The sequence below is a fragment of the Maylandia zebra genome, linkage group LG20, assembly GCF_041146795.1.
Source record: "Maylandia zebra isolate NMK-2024a linkage group LG20, Mzebra_GT3a, whole genome shotgun sequence".
Lineage (NCBI taxonomy): Eukaryota > Metazoa > Chordata > Actinopteri > Cichliformes > Cichlidae > Maylandia > Maylandia zebra.
In genome coordinates, this window is record NC_135186.1 from 10,853,818 (window position 1) to 10,879,492 (window position 25,675).

At 41.4% G+C, this 25,675-nt stretch overlaps 2 protein-coding genes across 11 annotated transcripts in view; both read right to left on the reverse strand.

Annotated features, from left to right (window-relative positions):
* Positions 1-4,190, reverse strand: part of LOC101486775 (potassium voltage-gated channel subfamily KQT member 2) — a 45,575-nt gene extending 41,385 nt beyond the window's left edge. For 3 of the 9 annotated variants that reach the window (XM_012925154.3, XM_012925155.3, XM_076878258.1), the window contains exon 1: positions 3,434-4,183. In XM_012925154.3, coding sequence (XP_012780608.2) covers positions 3,434-3,732 — 299 coding nt within the window. In that variant the 5' untranslated portion in view covers positions 3,733-4,183. Of the gene's footprint in view, positions 1-2,454; positions 2,674-3,433 lie in introns of those variants that run through there. The other 6 variants (XM_004572730.3, XM_076878261.1, XR_001168047.3 and 3 more) reach the window with 5 other exon arrangements.
* Positions 4,191-4,977: 787 nt separating this feature from the next.
* Positions 4,978-25,675, reverse strand: part of prex1 (phosphatidylinositol-3,4,5-trisphosphate-dependent Rac exchange factor 1) — a 78,425-nt gene continuing 57,727 nt past the window's right edge. The window contains exons 23-41 of one of the 2 annotated variants that reach the window (XM_004572731.5): positions 25,327-25,488; positions 24,480-24,690; positions 23,240-23,516; positions 22,234-22,452; positions 18,762-18,850; positions 18,016-18,098; positions 17,197-17,287; positions 16,964-17,092; positions 16,830-16,871; positions 15,814-16,031; positions 15,260-15,362; positions 13,165-13,308; positions 11,454-11,568; positions 10,814-10,880; positions 10,626-10,670; positions 9,907-10,082; positions 9,585-9,687; positions 7,427-7,494; positions 4,978-7,306 (exon numbers count right to left, since the gene is read on the reverse strand). In XM_004572731.5, coding sequence (XP_004572788.3) covers positions 7,264-7,306; positions 7,427-7,494; positions 9,585-9,687; positions 9,907-10,082; positions 10,626-10,670; positions 10,814-10,880; positions 11,454-11,568; positions 13,165-13,308; positions 15,260-15,362; positions 15,814-16,031; positions 16,830-16,871; positions 16,964-17,092; positions 17,197-17,287; positions 18,016-18,098; positions 18,762-18,850; positions 22,234-22,452; positions 23,240-23,516; positions 24,480-24,690; positions 25,327-25,488 — 2,385 coding nt within the window. In that variant the 3' untranslated portion in view covers positions 4,978-7,263. The remainder of the gene's footprint in view (positions 7,307-7,426; positions 7,495-9,584; positions 9,688-9,906; positions 10,083-10,625; positions 10,671-10,813; positions 10,881-11,453; positions 11,569-13,164; positions 13,309-15,259; positions 15,363-15,813; positions 16,032-16,829; positions 16,872-16,963; positions 17,093-17,196; positions 17,288-18,015; positions 18,099-18,761; positions 18,851-22,233; positions 22,453-23,239; positions 23,517-24,479; positions 24,691-25,326; positions 25,489-25,675) is intronic. The other variant, XM_004572732.5, reaches the window with a different exon arrangement.

The window sequence follows — 25,675 nt, forward strand, 5'->3', positions numbered from 1 at the left end:
ATCTCCGTGTTGGCCCGAGAGAGAATAGGGCGGACTCTGGCTATATTTTTTAGATGATAAAATCCAATTTTGGTTACATGTTTAATATGTGGGATAAAACCAAGCTCAGAGTCAAAAATAACACCCAGTTTTTTCACTTGTAGTGAAGGGCATAGTGAAAATGCCTCTAATTTAGACAAGAGTTTCTCTCTCTGAGCCTCAGGACCGAGTTCTCTGCCATCCAGGATCTTATATCTAGAATACAGTTAAAAAGAGCATCCATTGGTCTGGTGTCATCAGGAGACACGGAGATATACAGCTGAGTGTCATCAGCGTAACTGTGGAAGTTCACTCCACGCCTCCTGATGACACCGCCAAGAGGGAGCATACACAAATTAAAAAGTACAGGGCCTAAAACTGACCCTTGAGGCACACCACAAGTCATTTTATGGATCTTAGAGGAGCATGTATCCATACTCACCATAAAAGTTCTGTCTGAGAGATAGGAAGTGAACCAGTTGTGTACAGCACCAGAAAGGCCCACCGTGTGTTTCAGTCTGTTTAAAAGAATAGCGTGGTCTACTGTATCAAAGGCTGCGCTTAGATCCAGTAGCACCAGGACTGAGAGCTTTTGGGAGTCCCAGTTACATCTAAGATCATTTAACCTGCATGTGTGGATATACCAACAATATTTGCCATCGCTTTCCAATAAAAAACCTGCACCCTTGCAAAGCAGTCATGATCAAGTGAGGCTGCACTGAAAAATCTTCTAAATGTGTTTAATTGAGTAAGCCTGTATTTTAAGTGTTGTTTAGAATAGTATATAGGGCACACTCAAACCAACTAGGACTCGGTCTTTTACTTTATCACAGACCCCACATCTGTTAAAAGAGACCACTCAATCACATCTCAGCAGCCTGGCAGCCAGCATCTGTCTACTGCTGTCCTTGCCTTATTGCCAGATCAGCAAAATAATGGAATACCACGCCGTGTCCTTAGGTTGTCTCTCACAATAACCAAAACAGAATTATTTTTTTGTTTTTTGTACTGATTGTCTTTTAGTCATTTTGTTGCCTTTATTCAGTCAGTTTTTGTAGTCTTTTTTTTTTGTCACATTCTACTCTGGTGCACAACTGAGACATTTAGTCATCTTATAGCTGCAGAGGGTATTCAAGTATCTCACACAGCTGGTTCTATCTGCAAGAGGACACACTATAATCAGGCTCCTGCAGAAGCCAAATGGCTGAAGATAACAGAAAGCTCAGCACTGCATCTGATTGGGAATATGCCTTGGCTTTGTGGAAATTGTTACAGGCTGCAGAGAACTGGCTTTACGTTACTGTCTCAATAGCATTAAGCCTAACGAAAACACCTTTTGTAGCAGAATTTGTGCCAAGAAAGAACTGAGACAAGATGAATTTTGTACAACAGCAGAGATTTAATCCCACAGGGATCCATGACTGTAGATCACTGTGTCTCTTTCCCTTATCTAATGTTTGACCAAAAGTGATGGAGAAAGGCTGGCCTTGGTCTCAGACAGCCAGAAACATAAAGCGAGAAAGAGAGAGAGAGAGGACCTAAAGCAGCAAGCCCAAGAGTATTCTGGCTATATAGTACTCATGTTCCACATATTGATTATTCACGCGCATTACAACTGAGGCCACTGAACACAACACCTGACTAACATTTCCAGAGAAACCCCATCGAAAAGAAAGAAAGCTGCTAGCATACCTTGTAGTACTGCTTCATTCAAGGCAACTGTTACTTCATGCCAAATGCATTTTCCACTGCAGAAGGGATAAGGAACAGACCGAACCGGCGGTGGAAAGAGCTTACTGTCATCACATGATTGTTTTATAAATCAGCAAGGTGGAAAGATAGAGCTGGGAGATTAAATGAAGTGTGATGACTATGAATAATGCATAGAACAGACAAATGGAATAGAGGGCAGACATGTGGTGACTCTGTGTGGCTTCTTTGGCTGGTGCTTATTTGTGTCTGTTGATCGCGGTCACGTGTCCTACTCTACAACTTTCTGGAGGATTCTGATTTTAGACAACACACATGTTTACTGACCCTTTTCTAACGAGGCTGTCTGGCGTAGCTTGGCTACTAAAACACATCATGTCTGCGTGCACTAGATTCAGCCACAGAGCTCGCACTGCTTCCTAAGAGCAGCAATGAAGAGCATCTTTTTAAAAAAAAGGCATAACAAATGGAGACTCAGCTGCTGTAGTATTCGGTTAATATTTCAGAAGTACCCAGAGGGCTCTGTGTGAGTGCGTGTGGTTTCACATTAGAGCACAGCCTTACTTCTGGGCATCCAGCTGTGTCTGGGGATTCGATATGCTGTGCACAGTGAATTCCTCAATGCTGTGGCTACTTCATCTCCTAACTACTAAGCATGCAGCATCACTGAACTGGAAGGAGTCAGACGAAGCTGGAAGAGGGGTCTTCCAAACACAGGTGACACACCTTTTCATTTGAAGAATGTGTTTGTGAAGGGAACATACTGTAACCATTTCATCTCATTAGTATGTTATACATAACACACTGGAGTGGGTCCACGCAGAAAAGCATTTGACTAATGTCTGCTGTATTAAACAGGAAGTCTGCATCACGACATGGACTTCATGCGATTATGAGGCAGGGAGGCGATGAATAAATGAGAAATGTAAGATCAGAGACTGGGTATCCTGCGAGTCTACTGAATAGATTCTGACTGTTTTTTCAATCTTTCATCTTCCAGGTTGGCAGACAGAAACTGCTGCAGCACCACTTCCGCATGAAAAAATCATGTTATCCTTTGTGATTTCATGCTCACTAGAGATTACAGATCGTGAGGCCTCATATCGATGATGGCATCTCTGGGGGTCTGACATTAACTCTTTATGTTCGACCCAAACCTCACTTAACCTAACAGACAAGGGAAACAACAGCAAAGCACCATGTTCCAGCTGCAAGAACTCAACAGACTGTCTGAGTTCTCCCTCAACGCTCGCACACACATGCGTGTTAGCAGAGTCCACATCACTGTGCGGAGTCAGACTGCAGCGTCTACTAGGAGCTGTCCACGGAGCACGGTGCTGAAAGCTGCCGCAACGTATGGTAACTCCAGTCAATGAAGACCAACCGTTTGTGGACGTGGGCACATGTTAAACACTAACTGCAAGCATCGTGGACATGTTAAAGTCTTCCAAAATGACACTCTGACGTAAGCATGAGTTGCAAAAGCCAACAATAAAGAGTTGGAGAAGGAGTTATGGAGGTGAAGTGACTCCTGTCGTGTGATTAAGGCTCTAGCAGTTCGGCAGCAGGACCGCATTTAACCCTTTATTGCGTCGCACGATCATTATCAGTAATGCAGAACGAGACACCCGATCTGCAAAACTCCACAGCATCTTTCCTAATCCAAGGCACGGCAACTGTGGCAGAAGCCCAAAACTGCACTTACACATAAGCGTGGTAGATGAACGCCCATCCCCGCGGTCTTTCCAGCGCATTGTAGAGAAAATTCTGTAGTTTCCGATAGCTGGCGTTTTTCTTCGACGGTCTGGGTCTTCCTGCGGAGATGCTGGACCTCGGTCTGCAGAGGATGCTGCTCCGCTTGGTGCTTTCCGAGCCCGCAATGAGCAGTGCCCCATCCCTGCTGGATTCCGGAGCTCCCGGGTCCAAACCCACAAACCCGACTTTGTGCTTCTTCTCTCCGGCTTGAGTTGGGTAAACCCCGCCGTTGAGAGATTTCTGCACCATTCTAAAGTCGAGACTCTGAGGAGGAGTTGTCAGTGCCCTTGCCGCGGGGATGCATCACCGGTGCTGAGGGGTGTGTGCTGGTGGTGAATGCAGTTGATGTCGGTCCCTCTAGAAAAACCAATTGCAATAAGCATGCGAGACTGCACCGTGTATGCTTTTACCTTAGCCCCTTCCGGCCATCTGACACACAGCAAGGAGCGAAATGCGAAATTTATTTCGTTGGTGACCAGGGATTTAAAAGCGTTCTTCAATCATCTTATTGCCAGAAATGCTCTTAATCGAATTACAATAATGAATTAAGGCCAAGTTCAAGCGCCAGCTTTCTTCCAGTGCTCTCTTTAAACAATCCTAGGGTTTAAACTAACTTGGGAGGGTGGGGAAGTCCATTACTATATGTCCGAAAGAATCGTGTTAGTTTTAAGAATCCGGCGTAAGATAACCTGCCATCTTCACCACTTAACTCCAACACGGGAGGAACTGCAGGAAAGGGTTTAACTGGATTATGCACTCTCATGTAATATTCATGCGTGAAGCTTTTTCACTCGGGATAATGGACACCGACAACTATGTCAAGCTATGCCTCGAGGTTTGTGTTCCCTCGACAGGAATACACATGCAGCCTGAGACGGTATCAACAACAGCCAAGACAGCAGACAAAGAAATGGAGCATCCCAGCCTGCTTTGCGCACACTCCAGCGTGAAACAATATAGACCAGTTTGCATCCACCTGAACGTGAATGACGCGCACACAGTGATGAGAGTAGCAGAACGGCAACAGTTTCAAAATAATGCAAAGCCTATATACAATTTAAAAAGGTGCACAATATTGAAAACAACAATTTTTAAATGTCAGTAAATGTAATTAATGCGGTGTCATGCAGCTGCAATGTGTGCAGAATGTTGCTCAATATAAGACCTTGCCTGAATGTCAGCAGTTTTTTCTATGACCTGCAGGCTTTCAAACTGTGCGCTAACACCGCCGAGTGGTCCCTGTGCTCTTTAACGGAATTGATGCAAAGAACCTCTCCCTATAGTTAATTCTCAACCACTCTGCTTTTCTGAGATACTCAGTTGTACTCGTTTATGTTACTGGGCTGTTGTAGTTGTGCTTTTTAGCATTAAACGGCCTTGCCAGTCTTTTGTTACCATGTCAGAACTTTTTCCAGCTCAAGCATTTCTTATTTTGTCGCTGTTGTTTTCAGTTAACTATAAGAGTTAAATGATTAGCAGATTACTGGATCTTTTGTTTTAATTCAAATGACACCAGATTATATGCACTATGACATCAAGCACAAATATGAGAATGAGTAAGATGAAAAAAGAAACCATCACAATGGTATTACTTAGTCACAGCCTGCTGTCATGGTGTGAAAGCATAAAGATGTAATCATCTTTTTGACTCATGCAAACTTACACGGAGCACATACATAGGGTCCACTGTAAAGAAGAAAGGGTTAAAGAAACAAACAAACATCAAAATGAAAATAAAATATCCCGAAGGACATCCCAGCCGCCACTGGATCAGCCAACAATACTGCTGCGCTGAAAAGTTTGTCGTACTGAGAACATTTTATTCACTAGCTTGTTAAGATTCCATTTACAATGATAATTTTTAGAAAGTTTCAACAACAACAACAAAAATCCTTTTTACAGTTATTTGCAAGCAACAAAAAATTGCAGGTAAAGTATATACAATTTGAAACATTAGAATAATGTAAGTACATGTGTAATCAGTGACATGTATGTCCTGCTACACCGATATGCTGCAATCATTAGCTAATTTGAACCGGTAGCACAGTTAAGACCAGGTTATGATAACTAACGCTGCACTGGGAGTTTTATCATATTTACAGTGCTCGGGTTAAGAGCAACGTTTGAGAAAGAAAACTAAAACAATGCAAATAGCCATGGGTTTTATATGCCAACTGATGGATGTCAATTTGTGTTGGTAATGCTACTGCCAAGGGATGTGTAGGGACTATTCCAACATGAACCAAATAAAAAAATAAAAAGATCACATGACCTGCTGTAATGTCAAGTGAGGTCCTTGAAATCCATGTCAAACCTTTTTTAACAGTCAGAAACAAGTTGTCAGTGAGGTTACAGTTAAAAAAGAGAATCAGGTTCTCTTTAAATGCACAGTTAAACATACAAAAAGGTTTTATATACTATATTATTTCCATAAAATATCATCCAGTTTAATTTACACGACCTCACTCCCCCTCCCTCTGACACTGCTACAGCTTGTATGTACAAAATAATAATAATAAAATGGTCAGTAAACTAATGTTACTGGGTTTTTTCAGTCATCAAACAGTCCCTTTGTTCACATCACCAGCAAACTGCATACAGTACTTTTTTTCTAACACTGAATGGACCAATTTTTGTGCTTCTTTTAATACCTAAAGTTAACACAATCGTTTCGAGACAACATAAAAGCCAATTGAAAAAAACAAAAAATCAAAAGGTGTCTTAGTTAAGTGAAGGTTATCCTTCAACTAGAAGACTTGAATTAATATATTAATAATTTAACAGTATCCTGATAACTTGGCTGCTTGTTGAGAAACAACCTTGTATAGTTTCTTCCTTTGTCCTGATTCTGATTAGCTAGCTTCAGTACATCCATCCCTTGCACTCCCTGAAGATTAATGTAACACATAAATAAAATGAAATACACCAGAGCAGTTACATCCAAAAGACGGCATGCCATTGGTCCTTTAAATACTGTTCAATACGTAGGCTGGAATGCTTTTAGATTCTTTTAATACCCGATATAGTATAAGTAGGCGATAAAACGCTCCTTCTTGGACACAATAAATAACTATTCTTCATATAGTGCAGTAATACAGTACTCACACTAAACCTACAGTAATTGCACAGTAACCACATGCAGCAATCCCACCCCACCCCCATGCCATCTTCATCTGCCCCTCAATCCCTACTTCCATTTCTCTGTCTAATCTTTAACTTTCTGCATCTTATATGAATTACAGGGCATTCAAGTATTCTACTTCACTCGGGGTCCACACATTGAGCCCTGGGGAACGCCAGCCTGAACAGAGAAACACGCAACTCTCTGGATTTTGCAGTCCAAGGCAAAATGAAATGTCTGCATTTAGGATGACAGTCAGCTACAGGTAGTTTGGTTAATCCAGTTAATAATACAAGCTCAACTGTGAGAATAACCACTGTGGACATTGTCTTTATGGGGCCTCGTCATTTTTCGTATTGTTGTGAATATTTTGAACCGGTTGTTAAGTCGACATGGTTTGGAAAGAGAGCCAACAGAATAATGCTTCTATATGGTTAGCTCCAGTAAAATAATACATAACTAGTCCTGAGACTCAGGTTGCATCAGTCTCACTGTAGGTGCTCTGAAGACTCTAGTGGTATCCACGCCGGAATGATCCCTGTGTAAGCGGGGCAATGGGGAGAGGCAAAGGTTTTCCACTGCCAGTGTCTCTATGCTCCTGTCATCATCAGTTCCTCATTCACCCTCTCTGTGATGACTTTGCTGAAGTGACAGTATCCTTAGAGATCTCCATCTGAGGGTGGCAAACATAGCTTGAAGAGCCTGTTTTAAAAAAAAAGAAGCAAAACTTCAAATGAGGGGAATCCACCCAGATTACATATAAACAGTGCAATTATCTGAAAGGCATGGCTTAAGGTGCCTAGAAATGGTTTCATTCAGTACCTTGGAGCTGATGGAGGCATCTGGTCCATTACCTTGAGATTTTTAGCAGACAGCTCAACTCTTGCCCCCTTATAAGAGAGAAAATATATAAGCTAAAAGCTCAACATAACAGACAGCTTGACTGCCATTAAAAGATTAAACACAGAAAGCTCTCCGTGTGCTCGTATTTTATGACAGAGGCATGGAAAGAAACAAACGAAATGCAATATGAAAAATTAATAACAGTAAAATATGAAAAACAGAAGTGCTAATTGCTGACAAATAATGAAAAGTTGGGTTTAGAACTGCTCATTACTGTTCTATAATATACTACAACATGCTCTTAAATGTCCAGCAAAGGGAGGTACATAGGATTTCTGATCCAGTGTGTTCACGCATCAACTCAATTAAATTGAACTTTGCTGTCTATTTAAATAAGTCCTAAAAGATTGCATTTCAAACTAACAAAATAATCTATACATATTTCTTGTTTGGTTGTTTGTATAATTAGATTGATGACCATTAAAAGTTCCTTTCACTGGAAAAATATTGAAAACAATTTTTAAATGCCAGTAAATGCAATTAATGCGGTGCCATGCATCTGCAATGTGTGCAGAATGTTGTTCAATATAAGACCTTGCCTGAATGTCAGCAGAGATTTTTCTATGATGTGCATGTTTGTTTCAGCTTTAATAGCGCCTTTACACATGACACGTCCACTTATCATCATGGCGGCAGGCCATTTGTGCACTAACACCGCTGAGTGGTCCCTGTTCTCTTTAGCAAAATTGATGCAAAGAACCTCTCCCTATCGTTAATTCTCAACCACTCTGCTTTTCTTAGATACTCAGTTGTACTCGTTTATGTTACGCTGTTGTAGTTGTGCTTTTTAGCATTAAATGTCTTTGCCAGTCTTTTGTTACCATGTCAGAACTTTTTTCACCTTAAACTAACTAACTGGAACTGGCGCTTAGCCCAACTCCTGAAAAACAACCTCACACCATTATCCCCCCTCCACCAAACTACACTTGGCACAATGCAGTCATGTACGATCCTCCTGGCAACCGCCAAACTTAGGCTTGTCCATCAGATCGCCAGATAGAGAAGCGTGATTCATCACATCTCCACTGCTCTAGAGTCTAGTAGCAGCGTACTTTACATGGATCTGACTGGATCTGATGCTTTGCATTACGCTATGTGATGTAAGGCTTGGATGCAGCTGCTTGGCCATGGAAACCCATAACATGAAGCTCTCTATGCACTATTCTTGTGCTAATCTTAAGGCCACATGAAGCGCCTTGAGGCGACTTTTGTTGTGATTTGGCGCTATATAAATAAAATTGAATTGAATTGAATTGAAAGTTTGGAGGTCTGCAGAAAATTTGCAGAAAGTTGGTGACGTGTTCACAATATTTTCCTCAGCATCCGCTGACCCCGCTCTGTGATGTTACAAGGCCTACAACTTCATAGCTCTACTTTTGTAGAAGTAGTCTGCATGTCTACCTGCATGATTTTATACACCTGTGGCCATGGAAGCGATTGGAACACCCAAATTCAATGATTTGGATGGGTGAGTTAATACTTTTGGCAATATAGTGTATATGGGGATTCCAAATATCACGTTAGTTTGGACCTCTGACCTCTTCCTCAAGCTCAAACAAGGTCAAACTTTGATTCTCAGCATCACATTGTAAGTATGACATCCAAATATCATGCCACATTTGACCTCTGAGCTCACCTTTACATTTCACTACTCTGCCTTTCTTTCAGGTTGGCCCCAAAGTATGTTATATCTTTAGAGAAAGTGTTGTCAAGAGAAAAAATTAGCTGCCTAGTTGGTTAAAAATATACTGTAGTAAAATATTATCTAAGAAGCTCAGGTTATTCATGTCCAGATATTTACAAATCAGTACCTATTATGCCTTACGTACTCCTACATTGTGCTTTTGTAATCCAAACAAACACCTGTCACGCTACTGTCCAACAAACTTCTTAAAGTATAAAGAGAACAATAAAAACAAGATACAAAAAAATGCAACAAGTAAATAGTGCCCAGAGAGTGCGCTGCCCTGTCGAAGGATTGTGCTCTCCAAGTCTTTCTTATTTTATATAATAAAATAGTTGACTCATATTTTATAGTCTTGATTTTAACAGGACTGAGATCTTCTTAAAGGTTTACCTGTTTACGCATTATGTCCATGGTCTGCATGATGCAGCGCGGTATGAGGCCATGGTTCCTGGCTAGGATCATTGCCTGCTCCAGTGTCACAGTCAGAGTACATCTGCAAAGAACATGAAGGCCAGTGATTAATAGTGTGTGTTCCTCTGCAATAAACCCAAAAATGAAGTAAAATGAATTTGAATGGCGAGGTTAGGATGAGTTTGTGAGGTTCCAATGGGGCATGTCATTGACTCTGCACTGTGTTATTTTTATGCAGTCTGACAGTCCAGTGACACAACAAAAGCAGCATAATAATTCTGTGGTGTGGTGCCACACTGACCTCTGCATCCCTGTGCCACACATGGTGATGTGGCAGGCTCCCAGGCGGTTACACAGCTCAGAGGACACACACAGCACGCTGACACCTGACTGGTGGCCTTGGGCATTCGGGCGCATGTTGATGTACGACTGCATTAGCCGACAAAGGTCGTCCAGCGTGTTGAGGGGTCTCAGCAGCTACGGGGAGGCAGGAGGAAGTAAAGGTCAGGGAAGGTTAGCCGTTAAATGCACTGCTAACAAGATGATTCAATAACACATCACAAAAGACGTCACCTTAACAAGCCGCTTAGACTACTGTTGACTTTTTAAATCGCTTTCAAACCAAGCAAATTAAAAAGTCTCTCATTACCAAGACAAAAAAATGTATTGAAGTGAACAGAACACTCCAAAATAATATAATTATATTCATGTGAAATATTTTAAAACATGGGACTAGTAGAGTAACTGACTTGTAAGATGGAGAACAGAAATGGGGAGAAAACAACCATCAAATACAACACAAGAAAGTCTAAATCTGCAGTCTTTCTCTTTCTATATTAAAACTATGATCTATTCAGTTTTAATTACTGCAATCTATTTCAACTACAGTCAGTGTGGGACACTAGAAGTTCAAATGGACACCATCTATAATTGCTGGGGTTAGTTGGAGTTAACGGGGAGGGTCTTGACAAGCTATGGAGGAGTTTCCGGTGGAGGGAATGACACACCAGTTCATCTTACTTTGGAAATGCTTGGTTGAAGGTCTCTAACTTCAAGGCCCAGTATCTGTGCTTGCATTTATATTCAGTCACAACAATATATATATATAAAAAATTGACTTATGTTACAATAACTAGACAGATGCTACATATGAAAAGACCATACAGACTACTATAAACTCATCAAGGTTAAAAACAGTATATATTTACCTGGTCTATCTTCATTGCTGTGGTGTTGGAGTCTGTAGGGAGATTTGACTTCTCCAAATAGAAAGCTCTGTGAGGAGAGAAGGATTACGTTCTCAGTTTTTTAAACTCTTCATCGGGTTGGAAAAATTACTGATTTGCATCCTGTGACTCACTTTCGTTGGAGAGCTGACTCATCTAGTATCTACAGATTTTGTAACTGCTAAACTGAGTATTTCATAATTTATTAATGCCGCATTGTTGAATCACTTTCTGGGAATTAGGGTGCACATATCAGTGACCACACACGATGTAAAAACACTGGTATATAATAGATATAGCACATCTTCAATCATAAACCATTAAAACTTCAAGAGTTAACATTTATATTGTTCAACACGTTACTACTTGAGAAACAGTACCACAGTCATTTTGCTGTATATGTAGCTAAATCCTGTTCGTTCATGTGGGAACTGCTCAAGGACTCCTCTGGATACATGATTAAGTTCTGACCTTGAAAGCTTGACTTTCACATATGTAATATACAAAGTGCAGTTTCTGCTTGTTATGCAACACCAAAGGGTGAACTCTCCCCTTGAGGTGAAACACATCTTCAGTGCCAGGAAAGCCAGTGAAGAGCGGTAGTGAAGAGTAAAACAGGTACCTGAGCCTGCGGTAGTAGGCCTTGACTTTCTCCAGTGAAACAGCATTAGTGCGCTGCTGGAAGTCCTCCATGGCAACGCAGTCCTGCTGGGACGCTCCCTCTGGACGCTCCAAAGCTGGAAAAATAGAAGCCACATAGTTAGATCTATGAATATTTAGAGAATGACACACGTTTTATAACACTGCCTCTGTGCACCACCACAGTAGAACTCAAACCAAACAGTCCACACATGACTCAAGTGTAGACTTCCAACTATAATTCAAGGGATTTGGTTTAGGAATTGCAGCCCTTTTATTCAGTCTCTCATTTTCAGGCTCAAATGTAATTGGGTTAACTAACAATTTTAAAGATAAGGACTGTATTTTATAACTGGATAAATGGTTTTTATTTATTTATTTTTTGGTGTTAGAGCATCGTCTGCAGACCCGACGATGTTTCCATGAACATGCTTTACAGCTTCTCTTTATCGACCACTTTTCACACACGGTTGCTGTACGCATACAGCCGGCTGTAGCTTTTCAGTTCACAACTTGACACACACCAACACAACAGCATAGATAGCACAGACGTTAAGGCGGCGAGGCGTGATTGCAGGTGCCGCTCACATGCGTCCGTCTCCCCTGCAGCAGCGCTGCAGACCACACCCCGCCACACACATTAACCAGGTAAAATACATATTTAGGCAGAATTTTGCAAATATCCATTTTTTCATTTTTTAGCAGCATAGTGCTTTTTTTCCATTTTTAAAAAAAAATCAGGTCAAGGCTCCAAAAGCCCAAAGGCGATATGAGGATGGCGGCTCACAACAGTTTTTGTTTTTTTGTCTTTCCTTTTGTTATATTTCTTTAAGAGTTCAAAATGTGTTAATTACATAAATAAAATGTAATTTTCTCTGTAGCACTTCATGGATTTCATAAGCAACACACCTCAGTTGTTCACACAAAGCATAAAGGTAAAAAACAATATATACAGTGTCGTCTTCATTTTAGATGTCAAAAAGTATTTGCGGCTCTGAGTGTTTTCTTTTGCGTGGAAACCGGGTCCAAATGGCTCTTTGGGTGTTAAAGGTTGCTGACCCCTGGCCTATGACTTTAACTTAATGTAACGTTTGCGTGTGTGAGTGTGCATATATGTGACAAAAATATATCCTCATTATATATATATATCACTGTGCTTCCCCATAGGCTGCAGTCAAGACTCTTTTCCAGTAGGTGGCGATGTTCATCTGCAAATCTGCACTACTAAATGTTTTGGAGCACTGTTGTATTCGGAAATACACGGTAAACAATATGGGGTCTCTCATGAGATTAATGATCCGATGAGGACTCGTGCATGGAAAATTAGCAGCTAACTGGCAGACTGGTATAATGCTTTACTTTCATACTAGGCTGACAAAGACTCAGGGAGCGCTAAAGTGAGTGTTTTAAATGGTCAATACAAGGCTTCAGTCTAACTTAATAAAATCAAATAAAGTTCTAAGGAAACGCACATGTGTAAGAGGCTGAAAGGCTGCATGGTGCATTGAGTGTTTTAATGATCCAAGGCTATATGTGTAATGTATATAAGTGAATTTGTGCCTGATGCATTGTATGATTTGTTGCTTGTTCCACAGTAAAAGGTTTTGAGTAGATACTCGGCTCTACTTGCCAGTGCTACGTCATGTTTTACTAGCTGAACTACACCGTGGAATTATGTTCTTTGCCTTTCTTACCTCTGGTGAACAGGACAGTGTGGAGTTTGAGGCTGCCTCCATTCTGCAGCCGACTGGGGAGCTCATTGAAGTGACAGCTGTCCAGGTAAAGGGTGACCCTCAGGGCATGCCTGGTGCCCTCCACCTGGTAACACACTGGTGTGTCTGCAACACACATACAGAGATGAGGGAGAAGTTAAAAAAAAAACAAGAAACAAAGAAGGTGTAGGCGTGCCCTTCTTGAAAATGAAAACATGCAAAGCGTGTTGCATTACATTTTAATACATTTAGATATTGTGTACTAAAATGTAATGCTGCATATGTCTAGCAAACACATATTCAGAGTTCATTAATAGCTGGGTGTTAAATCAAAAGCTAAAAGAAAAACTTAGGACAGTAACCTCACTGAAGATTGAATTTATTGAATTATTTGATTTATTTTCAGGGTTTTTTCATTTGGTGACTGATTCCAAGTTCTCATGGCAGCTAGCTGCTAACACTGTCAACCTCTGGGCGACCACTTTTGATCACAAGGCAGCTGCACAGCGAGGTGGGAGGCAACGGGTCTCCGACCAGTTGCAGTCTGACTCACACTGGCTGCAATCACTTTCACACAGATGAGTGGAGGTTTGCAAATAACTGTATTCTAATTTATAAACACAGACAGACTGCCAGATCCATGTGCAGGACAAATAAACAGAGGCACCTGATTTCTGTAATAACCCTTTAAATTGCATCAATATCTGGCACATTTTTAGAAATTGTAAGTTTGAAAGAAATTGTGATGAATCTATAAAAAAATATGAGATAAGTAATCATTTATAAATCTGAAGCTGACTTGTGCTCAATTCTCCTAACCTTTTCTAGCAGTGATACATGAGCACTTGTCAGAAAATGGGAAAAAAATGACCTTTGCTGCGTGACCTCTGGGGTCAATCCTTTTTTCTAGAGAACCTACCAAGCAATAACCTTGTGGAATTGGCTGTGATCCTTTCAAGGTCCTTCAGACTCTGTGGTGCTTAAACGTCTGTACCTTACATATACCTCTCATCCCTCTGAAAATGCTGTTAGCAAATCAATAGTGTCCAATGGACTGTGACGCCAAAAACCATCTACCTGCACTGCAGCAGTCTGAGCTGATGTCAGCAAAGAAGCTTGGTTAACATTAACATTTTTTAATAGCAAACTGTACCAGACTGGACCTGTAAAGTATATCTATCCCCACATACCTGCCATACATAAGGAATACAATACTAATGACCGATAGCAATACGTTAGTGCATGCACTGAGTGATGTTTTTGTGTAAAATAAATGCAAATGTGCACAAAATATTTTCTCCAGCCAAGCATGAACACAGAATAGCAAATTCCTGCTTCATCCACAGATTTGCCTTTTAAAATGGGAAGTGCACGTTGCGCTTTTCCTTTGAGCAGCAATCTCTGCTGGCCACATTGAGGCTGTTGAAAAGAGGAGCGATTCACGATGCAGTCATCCTTTGTATCTTTGACTTTAAGGGTTTCCGGTAACCCAGAGCACCTTTAGTGAATGTAGATACCAAGCTTATTAAAGCCACAAATGCACCCAGTTATGTAAAGATGTCCACAAAGCCCACTCTGAACAACCTGGTTGCATCCTCAGCTGAAACTACAGCACTGCACTATAATAAATGCTTGGACCCTTTGGTGAATTGGCAGGAGAAAGCTTACTATTATCATGGTTCAAAGAAATATTACTCCAATATACCGCATACTGCAATTTGTGTTCTTAAGTACTTCAATATTGTTTTTATATTATAGGGGTGCTTATGTGACATATGTCAAGTGTCTCTCAGCAGCAATAAAGATTAAAAGAGGCGACCTTGATATCTGAAATGCTCTGCCCTTGTTTAAGGTGATTTATGGAGTCACCACAGATCTGTCTGAGTTCCTTTTCAGCGGCTCTTCATGGAAAAGAAAATGAAATCTGCAGTGGCATAATGGCAATTTCACCCTAAGCAGCGACCACGCATCCACACAATAGAAGTTCATTCAGAATTGGTGAAACCATACAGCTGCTCATTAACGCCAGTGCGCTTTGAATGAGGCAAGTCAGTCTTTGTTGATGGGAGTCTCTTACTTGCTACTAGACACTCATCCTCCAGTTGCCTGAAGAACACAGTGACTTTGTCCAAATCCGACAGGGCCGCCTTGGTGTCCTCCAGCATGGTCCGCTCCTCTTTCTGCCCGAGGAGAGAAAGAAAGCTCAGAAGTTGCACCAGAGTAAGAGTTTGGGTAGTTGTGGTGACAGCTGTGTGGCTACAAAGTCATACAGACTTCAGAGTATTTGATTCAGAAAGACACACACACAATAAGAAAAAGCTGCAACAGGAAAGTTATTATTTAAAATTTACGCCAAACTATGAACCTTGTTGTTTTTTCCCCTAATAGGTAAATAAAGCTACTTTCGGCTGCTTCCTCATTCATGAGCACTCACCACAGCAGGAAGCGCTGCATATTTGATTTGGCAGGTTTTTACATCAGATGCCCTCACTGAGGCAGTCCCCCAAGGGATTCGTGCCTCTTCCCAGGCTCGAATTGAGCATCTTTGGGTTTAGTAGGCAAATTTGCAAACTACAACGCTATGTAGCCAACTTTCTAAGAACCAAACAAAAATACAAAACTTGTCCTCACCAGGTGTGGAGCCAGCGTGGACTGGAAGTGCAGCAAAATACCAATGGCGGATATCTGCTCTAGCCACTTGCGGCTGGTTTCCTTGCCGTCTTCTTGGTACTCGCCGGCATTGTTGAAGCGAGAACGCAGTGCAGTCAGCACCTGTTCGGCTAGCGTGCACAGAGCAGCCGTCGCCGCCTGGCAGAAGATCACGTCCCTTCGCAGCTGCAGAGATGTGTCTGGTATTGGTAGGGGAGAAAGAAAGGAATGATAACGCCAGTGACATAGAGAGTTCAGGGGGCACGCGACTAGGGACTTATGAGGAGTTGAAGTGGGTGAAAAAAAGCAATGAAACCAAAGAGAACAACATAAAACAACATCTGCAGCAGAAAAAGGAAGTTCACTGTGGAGGAGAGGGTAAGGTATCCAGTCTTACTGTAACCTCTCTTATTACATATCCTGAACTTGCTCTAATGCTTACAGTTGATTCTATTGGCTTGAATACCATGAGAGGATATCTGCCATTAACTAATGCCATATGTCACTGGAGAAAGTTCAGACTGGAGTATGTTGTGCTCTGAAACCAATCTTCATTCCAGCACATAGTCACACATCTGATTATGACCTTTTTGACAAAAATGATGCTAAAACTTTGATTTAATGATTTGTATGATTTGATTGCACTGGAAATGTGTTCATTACTTTCTAAATAAACCTACATAAATATACATGTGTATGTATGGGATCCTTAAAATGAGGTTTTAAAGATTTGCAGAATTCCTGATGTGAAATTGGCTGTAAGTTCATATGATGGATGACCTCATATGCAAAGAGCTGTTAGAATAATTTTAAATGCTCCTGTTTTGAGACCTTTCTGGCTGCTTAAGACCTGAGTTCTGCTGGGCGACTGCACGGTCCACCTCTTCTGTTAATTTTATGGAAAATTAGAACTGGATTGAACCTAGTCTGATTATCTGCTGCTGAGCTGATCTGAATATAAACTGATTTTCTCTTCTACCAGTGACACGCTGCTCTACCTGTGCACTTGAGCAGAGCCAGGAGGATCTGATTCTTTCCATCTATAAAGAAAGAAGAAAAAACAAGATGGAGTGAGAGATTGTAACTGTAAATGAACACGTGGCATGCATGCACGTATGCGTTTTCTACTAACCATCCACAAATCTCTGTAGGCTCTCCACCAGGGTTTTGATAGAGGTGGGCAGGTTCCAAGGGTCTTCCTGGATGTTCTTATGGATAACGTAACGACAGCGAACAGTCCAGTCTTCGGTTTGGCGAAACTCTGTTCATGTTAAACCAGAGAACTTGTAAGCCTGTGCGCCAGCTCTCTGACAGAACCGTAGTGACACCTTTCGACAGTGCTTACACACACAAACAAATCTGTACCTGGCTGGCTGTGGTCAGAATAAAAGTGCTTGGTCTCCTCGCAGGCCTTGGTCATGACGGGTCCTTTGAGCAGACTGTTGATTGAGTCAACCTGCGTGCAGGAATAAAAGCATGCACACACTCAGTTAATGAAGCCAGTTTTTCTTCTAGTTCACTGCCTCAGACTCCACGCACCTTTCATTCTTTTCTAACTACCGCTTTTATTTCTGCGCCGCTCAAGCGCAAACACACAAGCTCACACACAGAACTTTGCAGTAACTTCTGGCAAAGGTTTTCCAGAATTAACAACAACAAGGCTTGTGTTAGCAGGCCCCCTGAGCTGCTGTTTACATGTGCAAAGAACTACTGCAGCCAAAGTAGCTGTGCCCCTATCACCCCCCAACTCCACCAGCAGGGAATCAAAGGACATCAAGAAGAGATGAAACGACGGACGCATGTCTTCAACTTAGTCCGTGCATCAGTGAAAGCTTGTGCGTGTTCAAGGAGACAGAGTGGAGAACAGAGAAAGAAAGGAAGTCATGAGATGAGAGAGAAAGCCAGAATCCCGAACAGAGGACAGCAAGCCGCATGAGGTAACTCAGCCCAGATGCCGACTGATTACCATCACAGTGATCTGTTCCAAATGGTTAATGCTGACATGTGTGTTCCCTGTTTCTTCATCTTTAACTTCTACATCTAGTGGCTGAGTTTAAAGTCTGTTTAAAAACTAGGGTTAGAGTTAGGCCTGGGCTTAGGCAAAGCACTTTGGGGAAATACAGCAAAAAATTCCAAGTTAATCAGGAATTACTTACTTACTCCGAACTCAACGGTCGAACTAACCTGGTTGAAAAGGTGCTCGAGGCAGCCGTGCAGCTTGTCCTGTTTGTCAGAGGGAATCCTCATGTCGCACGGCAGCTCGTCCCCTAGTTGAGAGTAAAAGCAAATAGCTGATGAGAGGCAATAATCACACTTTCTACAACAAGTATTAATTTTTATTCGACCATCTGGGCTTATTAAAACACACTTCTCTCCATCTGTCACTGCAAAATCTGACCTGAGCATCATATTAGACCGAATGAAGGCTAATAAATTATTACAACGCAACATCTCAGCGTGAGCTGTTCATGACTTAACGCTGATAAAAAACAAAGCAATAAATAGCAGTGGACACATACTTGGCTCGCTGCACATTATTGTGGCTTTAAATGAAATGCAGCTTCTATAATATCCAGCCACAGTCACCTCCAAGCTATATCTAGAGGATTTCTGTGTCTTGGGAAAAAACAAGGTAGCACAGAGTAAATCATGAGACGGCTCACACAGATTTATTCTTACGGAAATATCCTTTATTTCTTGTTTTTAAGCATCCAGAAGTGTATGTTTGCATAAGCCTAGCTTATATTATTTACATCCAATTAACTTTGGAACAGAGATGCTTCTTTTTTCCTTTGAGCTGGCTTTTCATTCCAACATCGGATCTGATCTGATCAGTGTGTGGTGTAAAATCCAATGTGGAGGAGAGTCAAAACATTAAATACACCTTGCTTATTTACACATGCACAGATCAACTTAAAGCCGTTTATTACCTGATCCCATCTCATCACTCCCCAGGTAAGAGCTGTTACTTCGCACACTGGTGTAGGAAAGGACGGAGTCTCTGTTGCTGTTGCATTCACTGTAACAATGAGCACACACACACACACACACACACACACACACAAGTAGCACCCAGTTAAAAAGCATTAGGGAAAAAAGGGCTCATTCCGTTCTTAAACCACAGAGAGAATTTGGAAAGCTGCATCTAGTAATTATGCTGCCAAATAATCCTTGTGATTGTAAATGCCTTTTCTGATTTACAGTATATGAAACCAAAGGCAATTAAACGCTTCTCACAACAACAACAACTGCTGCTGCCTTACACAGAGCTGCATTCAGTAAAACTGTAGCTATATCAGATTCCCAAATAAATCGGATATAAATCGCGTGTGCATAAAATGGAGCTCTCCACTTTACAAAGACGCTTTTATGAACAACTTCTTTTCCTAGTTTTCACGTTTAGTTGGGACTGTATTCCTTTCTTCCTTTGCTGGTGTGCGGAGACAATTTCAGCCTTAGCGGGGCTGGTATTTATAGTCATACATCGATGTGATTCACCATGATTACCGGGAGCAAGTGGAAGATTTATGTGGCTCAAATTATACATGGCTTTAAGTGAGCACGCTTGCAATCCCCCTCAGAGAAGCTCAGAATGATTCACAAGCTGAATTACCATGACAAATGGCCTACGAGCGACTACAACCTACAAAACACCATCACAGGCTTTGTGTTGCTTTACTATTATCTGGGCTGGCAGGGTGACAAAGTGGGGGGAGTGGAGCCTGGATATCACCTGCTGGGTTATTCTGTGGTGTCCAATGTATGTAAATTTGTGCTGTTGGGATGGTGGGGGTGGCTACCGTAGAGGTGCTACAATGATAACTTGGCTTGAATGCTCCACTGGCTTCTCATAAATGTGTGCAAAAACAATATCACATACTTACAGTAAAATGATATATGTTCCTCTCTTTATACTGTATTATTCCCTTTTTCTATCTGATTCGTTATAGGGAGCTGCATTTCCTCACTGAATTCAGAGGCATGCACACAAACTTGGCTTCTGCCTTTGTCTCACACACACAAACACACATACACGCAAACACACACACATGGATAGAGAAGGTGACATCCAATTTAGCTTCACACATCTCCTGCCAACAGTGTGAGTACGACTGTGATAATTAACCTGTCCGCAGTAATGGAGAGCAAACACACCTCTGCACACAGCTCTCATGGTCTCACTTACATTAAATTATATACAAGATGATATCTTTTTAATTGTTAATACAGGCGGGGTGATAGTGAACAACTCATTAGCAACTTCTGACATTCCTACTTAAACTGTAGCCATTTGTTATACGCTATTTATGTGCTATTCAATGCAATTTTTTTTAAAAAGGTTTAAAATATGCTAATAATGTCAGCATATTCACTAAAACAGCTTGAATGATTATATTCTTCCATAATCAAATAGACACTTAATATATTTTTAGCACATTTTCCTAGAAAAGATACATATTATAGGTGATTTTTAGGCTTATTTACATATTAGGCAAGCAAGGACAAGAAAAAAATGGTGATACAATCTCTGAGCTTCCTGGAAAAAGTAGATTGGAGACATTTTAGATAGAAAAAATAAAATCTGGACTCAGACAGGGAAGGGATTCAGTGGTTTAGATGAGTATTTTGCTAGTGTGTGTCTGGGTTCACTTCTCCCCATTAATGAGAAGGTCTAGTGCAGATCATTACACTTTATCCTGCGATCAGACATCCACTACTGATGGATGACGCTCTCATCCACACAGCGCTCACTGTGGATTACCACATCTCAGTCTAAATGCTCACCTACAGCTCTCTACACCACCATCATCACATGTAAGCAACATGTAGCAGCACGAACAACACCACACACATGCACACACACACACTAGAGAAGCAGTGATTTATGGGAGACACAATATAGCAGAGTTTGGAACAAACACTATTTTCTTTGTGTATTTTTTCACCCCAGTCCCCTTTGCATTTTTTTTGTTGACCGTGTGTGTGTGTGCGTGTGTGCGTAAAAGTCATTCTCCCCTGTCCTTCCTCTAACATTGCATCTGTCACAGGCTGCGCTTGGCCACTGACCTCCAGCTGTTGAGTTCTACTGTGGTCTGTCACCACCTCAGGCTTTACTGCCTGATTCTCTCAGCTGGATAAAAACGTTAAAAAAAAGCACCACCCACACGTGAAACACATAAGCACTTTTCATCACATGCAAAATTTTACAAGTGGGATGATTCATCCACATTCACTAGGCAGCTTTGTACAGCTACCTTGACCAGAGTACTTTTTTCCTACTTGGCCTCAAAAAACCCTGAGTAAACAGTTCTGTGTGCAAGTGTGAGTGCATGAGCGTGCGTTTATACCACACACAGAAGAGCCGACATTTTGCTATACATTTTATTACGATGAGGTAGCTGCATTTCACACGACGTGGCCAGGCTTTAATGACAGAGCGGGTGAGGAGGCCGCGCCCCAAACATTTCGCTTTATTATACACCAGCCCACCGCACTGACAACCAATAACTATATCTTAGTGGGTGGTGGAGGGTGGGGCTCAGTGGCTCTCTGTTCAGTGAACACACACACTCCTCAAAAAAAAAAATCATCTGAATGAACTTGCAACAAGCAAATGACATAACCAGATTCAACCAGAGTATTTTGAAGTCATTTTTAGCCCTGCATCTCAGTTAAAATGGCAACATCTGGAATGAATTATAGCCTCCAAAGGGGGGAAATGAGAAGCATTATAGGTTTGTGGAGTAAAGTGGGAGTCTCAGAGCGCTGTTTTTGTTTTTAAGGAGTTGTTTTTAACCTGTGATGCTGCTATAACAGATGAATGAATAAACAATGAAATGAAAATATTACTTTAAATAATTAAGGTCAAAGTGTTTCAAGTTATATATTGGAGTTATATATAAGCTACTTAGGTCTCAAATTGTAGAAAATATAATTTGAGAGGTAAATACCTTGAAGGCCCCCGGAAAACCATGAGGTAAATACCACTTTAAATGATATCATGCCGACTTGCAATAGAAATATACAGAAAAGGTGAAAGTATGCTCTAATATGCCAGTTTGAAATCAAGAGCAAGATAAAAGTTTTTAGAATATAGTCCAGTTGTGTTTTCCAATATGGAAGTAAATCCCATTTTCCCCAGCATCTTTGATAGACAGTGCAGTTTGCTCCCTAAGCATATCCAGCATATCCTGTTTCCATAGGCTAACAAGCCAGCAAGGCCTTCTTCTTCATGGTTTTCCGGGGGTCTTCAACCTAAGCCTGTTTATTTGAAGCTTTAGCTAATGTGTCTTATCAGCGCCTTGTTATTACCTTTTCAGGTGCTTTTTGAATAATGTGTGTTTAAGGCTTCCATGCCAGGTTACACTGTAACCTGTAGCTGCATATTCAGTAAGCACTTACCTGTAGGAGTCCCTGTAGCTCATTGTGTCGTGGCCGGAGTCCTCCTGGTCCTCCTCGTTCACTTTGAAGCAGACTCGTTTAGTGCCGCCCTGCTCCACTTTGTCCTGGTCACATCCATCCTCACAGGGGACCAGGACGGGCGGCTGATTTTCCTCATCGATTGGAGGCTCTCCGCCCTCTCCTTGGAGCTGTGTAGGCTCGGTGATGGATGACAACAGCCTAGAGAAAAAAATATAAACAAATATATCTGAAAACAACAAAATATAGATATTGCCCTTTACCTTGGAGACATTATCTACATATCTTTAGCATATGATACAGAGCATATATCATAATTTATATAACATATATGCCATAATTTTGTGTTATGTTTTTAGCATATTCAAAGCTTTTATAGAACTTGATCATTTATATTCAAATTAAAGTCTTCATGTCAAGACACTGTTATGCTTACATTTCTAATACAATACACAATGCATGGGCTCCCCCATAACTAAAACATACACATGTATTCATTCAAATTGTCACACCCCTTCCTCAGCACAGACACACAATATGTGTCTCTTTCTCTTGATGTTATCCTGGCCTCACTCCCTGTTCCTGTACTGGGCCTGGCCCATAAATATTTTGGGCCTGAAGAATGTTCCTTTTGTAAATCCTCAGCTTTAAACAAGGCAGAGGGAGGACAGACAAAGACAGGCTGCTGTGGGGATAACAGCGTTTCACGCAGAGATCTCTGAATGTCAGCGAGAAGGTTACGAAAATAGCCGACTCAAAAACAGTAGTGGAATGGAAATATCTGATAACAGCAGAAGGTCGGTAATGCTGGGACTAATTTCTGAATGGATGTGAGTAAAAGTTTTCTTTTTTCTAATATGTGGCACACGTGATTGAAGAAAACATCTGCAGAATAGGCATAACCTTCAAAAGATAAGAAAACATTTATGTGAAAATAAGGTTCAGTGCTGTTAAATTAAACGTGATGAATACGAGCTGTAATACTTACACATCTATTTGAGCAACATACTGCTTCATTTCCCTCACAGCAACGTCCAAACGACTGTACAAGTAAATGTAGGCGTCCTGTGTCTCGGTGTCTTCCTGTTTGAGCAGGAAACTCAAACCGCCTTCTCCGTGGCGACTATCATTCAAGCCCTCCCCTCCATCGACATTCACTTCCCCGCTGCCATCCGCTTCATCCCCATCCAAACCAGAGCAGCTCCAGGACGGAGCTCCCATGCTGGTCATGCAATGTTGAGTGTGGGACATGGGGTTCAGTTGTGCTAAAGGAGAGGAGAGATGTTACGGGTGATTGAATGAAAAGGACTTCACGCTCTGACAATTACATCTGTGCCAGATGTTCAAAAGCTATGAAGCAATACTCTTATCTGTTCTTAATTTGGTGTTGACGAAAAACAAAGTCTTAAAAAGACCATCGTTCAGCTAATATACACAGTAAAAGGAAGTCTGTTTATCCGGGTTGAATGCCAAGCTAAGCTGTAATAACCTGACATATCCAAAAACTGAAAACAGATTTAATACTCGTGGTGATCTAAGACAGTTCAAACTCTAACGACAGCTTTCAAAAAAGAGCCACAGCAACATCTCATCAGTACAAGTGCTTGGCAGATGTCTGACCGGCAGCTGGTGTTCAGAGGAAAGATGGGGCCGAGCATCTTGGAACAATGCTGACTGTCTGCTGTCTAGACAGCTGTACTGCCTTTTCATCTTTGCTGAGAGTAGAAGTTCACATGTTAACCTCTAAAATTCCTATTGAAAACCAAATTTTAAAAGTATTTCCAAACTTTATTCTCTCCTTGAACATCTTCTACTTTCCATTTCAACTAAATCACTCACTTTTTTCCTCTGCTCTGTGACCTCTAACGCACCACAGAGTGAACACATTCCTGCTCTGCACTGAGGTCTTTTCCTATATCATTCACTCACTTCTCATGTCAGTAACTTGAATATAATGGCCGAGGGCTAATGGAGTCTTAATAGCAACCTACTCATCTAATTTTACCATGAGAATCCTTGTTGGGCCTTTTTGGTTACACTGGGAGGCTGGGGTTGGTCCAGTCACAGCATCAAATGCATCAAAGCATCAAAATGATCACTGAGCTAGTGGTAAGCTATATTACCATGAGAGGGATAAATCCCTGCAACTCTTACTTTACGCAGTGAAAATGTGACACTGTTGAGATTGTTCTAATCTTCTTGGTTAGAGGACTGTGCGCAGCTCCTACCTTGGTCGGGGTCCAGGCCAAAGATGGAGTTTTTACGACCAAAACGGATGCTGAAAGTCCTGCCGGCAGAGGTAGTGCTTTTGGGGTAGGAGACCTGCATCAAGTTGATGTGGCAGTTGGTGGGAACAAAGTCCATGCAGCCCAGTGGGTGAGGGCGAACCCCAGCCTGCCTGACAGAGGGCCACACCTTGTTCCTCAGTTCCAGAGCAAACTGTGTGAAAAAGAGAAACAAAATGGGAGAAGCCATGAAGAAGAAGGTAATGAGTTTAGTGAATTAAAAAATGATATGACTACAACTGTTGCATCTTCATGATATCGTAAAGCTTCTGATAAGGGTTCTGGTATGTGAGCGACTGAGTTAATTAAAGTTTGCATTTAATTATTGTAGATATTAGCTTTCTTATCAGAATGAAGCTCCTCGATGTTTCTTAGATGCGATGCTATTTTTAATAATTCAATGGGTTTGGATTTTATATGATTTCTTTTACAGTCTGTGTAATATGTCAGGAAAAAATAAGACAAATATCAAAATGTGTTTACCAGGTAGTGGCATGTGGTCTACACGACAAACACAACTGTCTTGAAAAAGCATTTTGTGAGACTCTTAACACACTTTCACCAAGCTGCTCAAAACGCATTTAATGCAATAGGAGTAGTGTAAAAAAAAAAAATTGCCATGTCTTTTTTGGGGGGAGCAAAAATGTGAATTTATTGCTATAGAAAAGGATGTTCCACTGAACCGTTTAGTCACATGTCACAAAATAAAATGTGTTTAGTAAAATAATATGACTGAACATTCCTGTGTTCACATCTATGCTCAAGGGAAAACACAAGAATGTCTCAATACCTGCTGATAGCTGCTGATACGCCTCCTGATATTCTCCAGCTTGGTGTCGCAGATTTGTCTGAACTCGTACTGAGGCATGGTAACGACTCGGTCGTTCTGGTAGATGAGCTGGCTGCAGTTATGAACGAAGCGGCTGTCATCGCCAGAAAACGCCTCCAGGATCTGTAGAGACAAGAACAATTGCTGACGATGGATCACCTTGACAATAACAGTTTAGGAACCCGATTTAGTCCATTTCAATCACTGGCAAATTAGCATTTCTAGCCGTAGCAGCGAAATAAGGCAGCTGAGTTTTACCCCAGCTAAACTTTCTGCTTTCCAGTTCCAGTAAGTGAAACCAGAAGCAAAA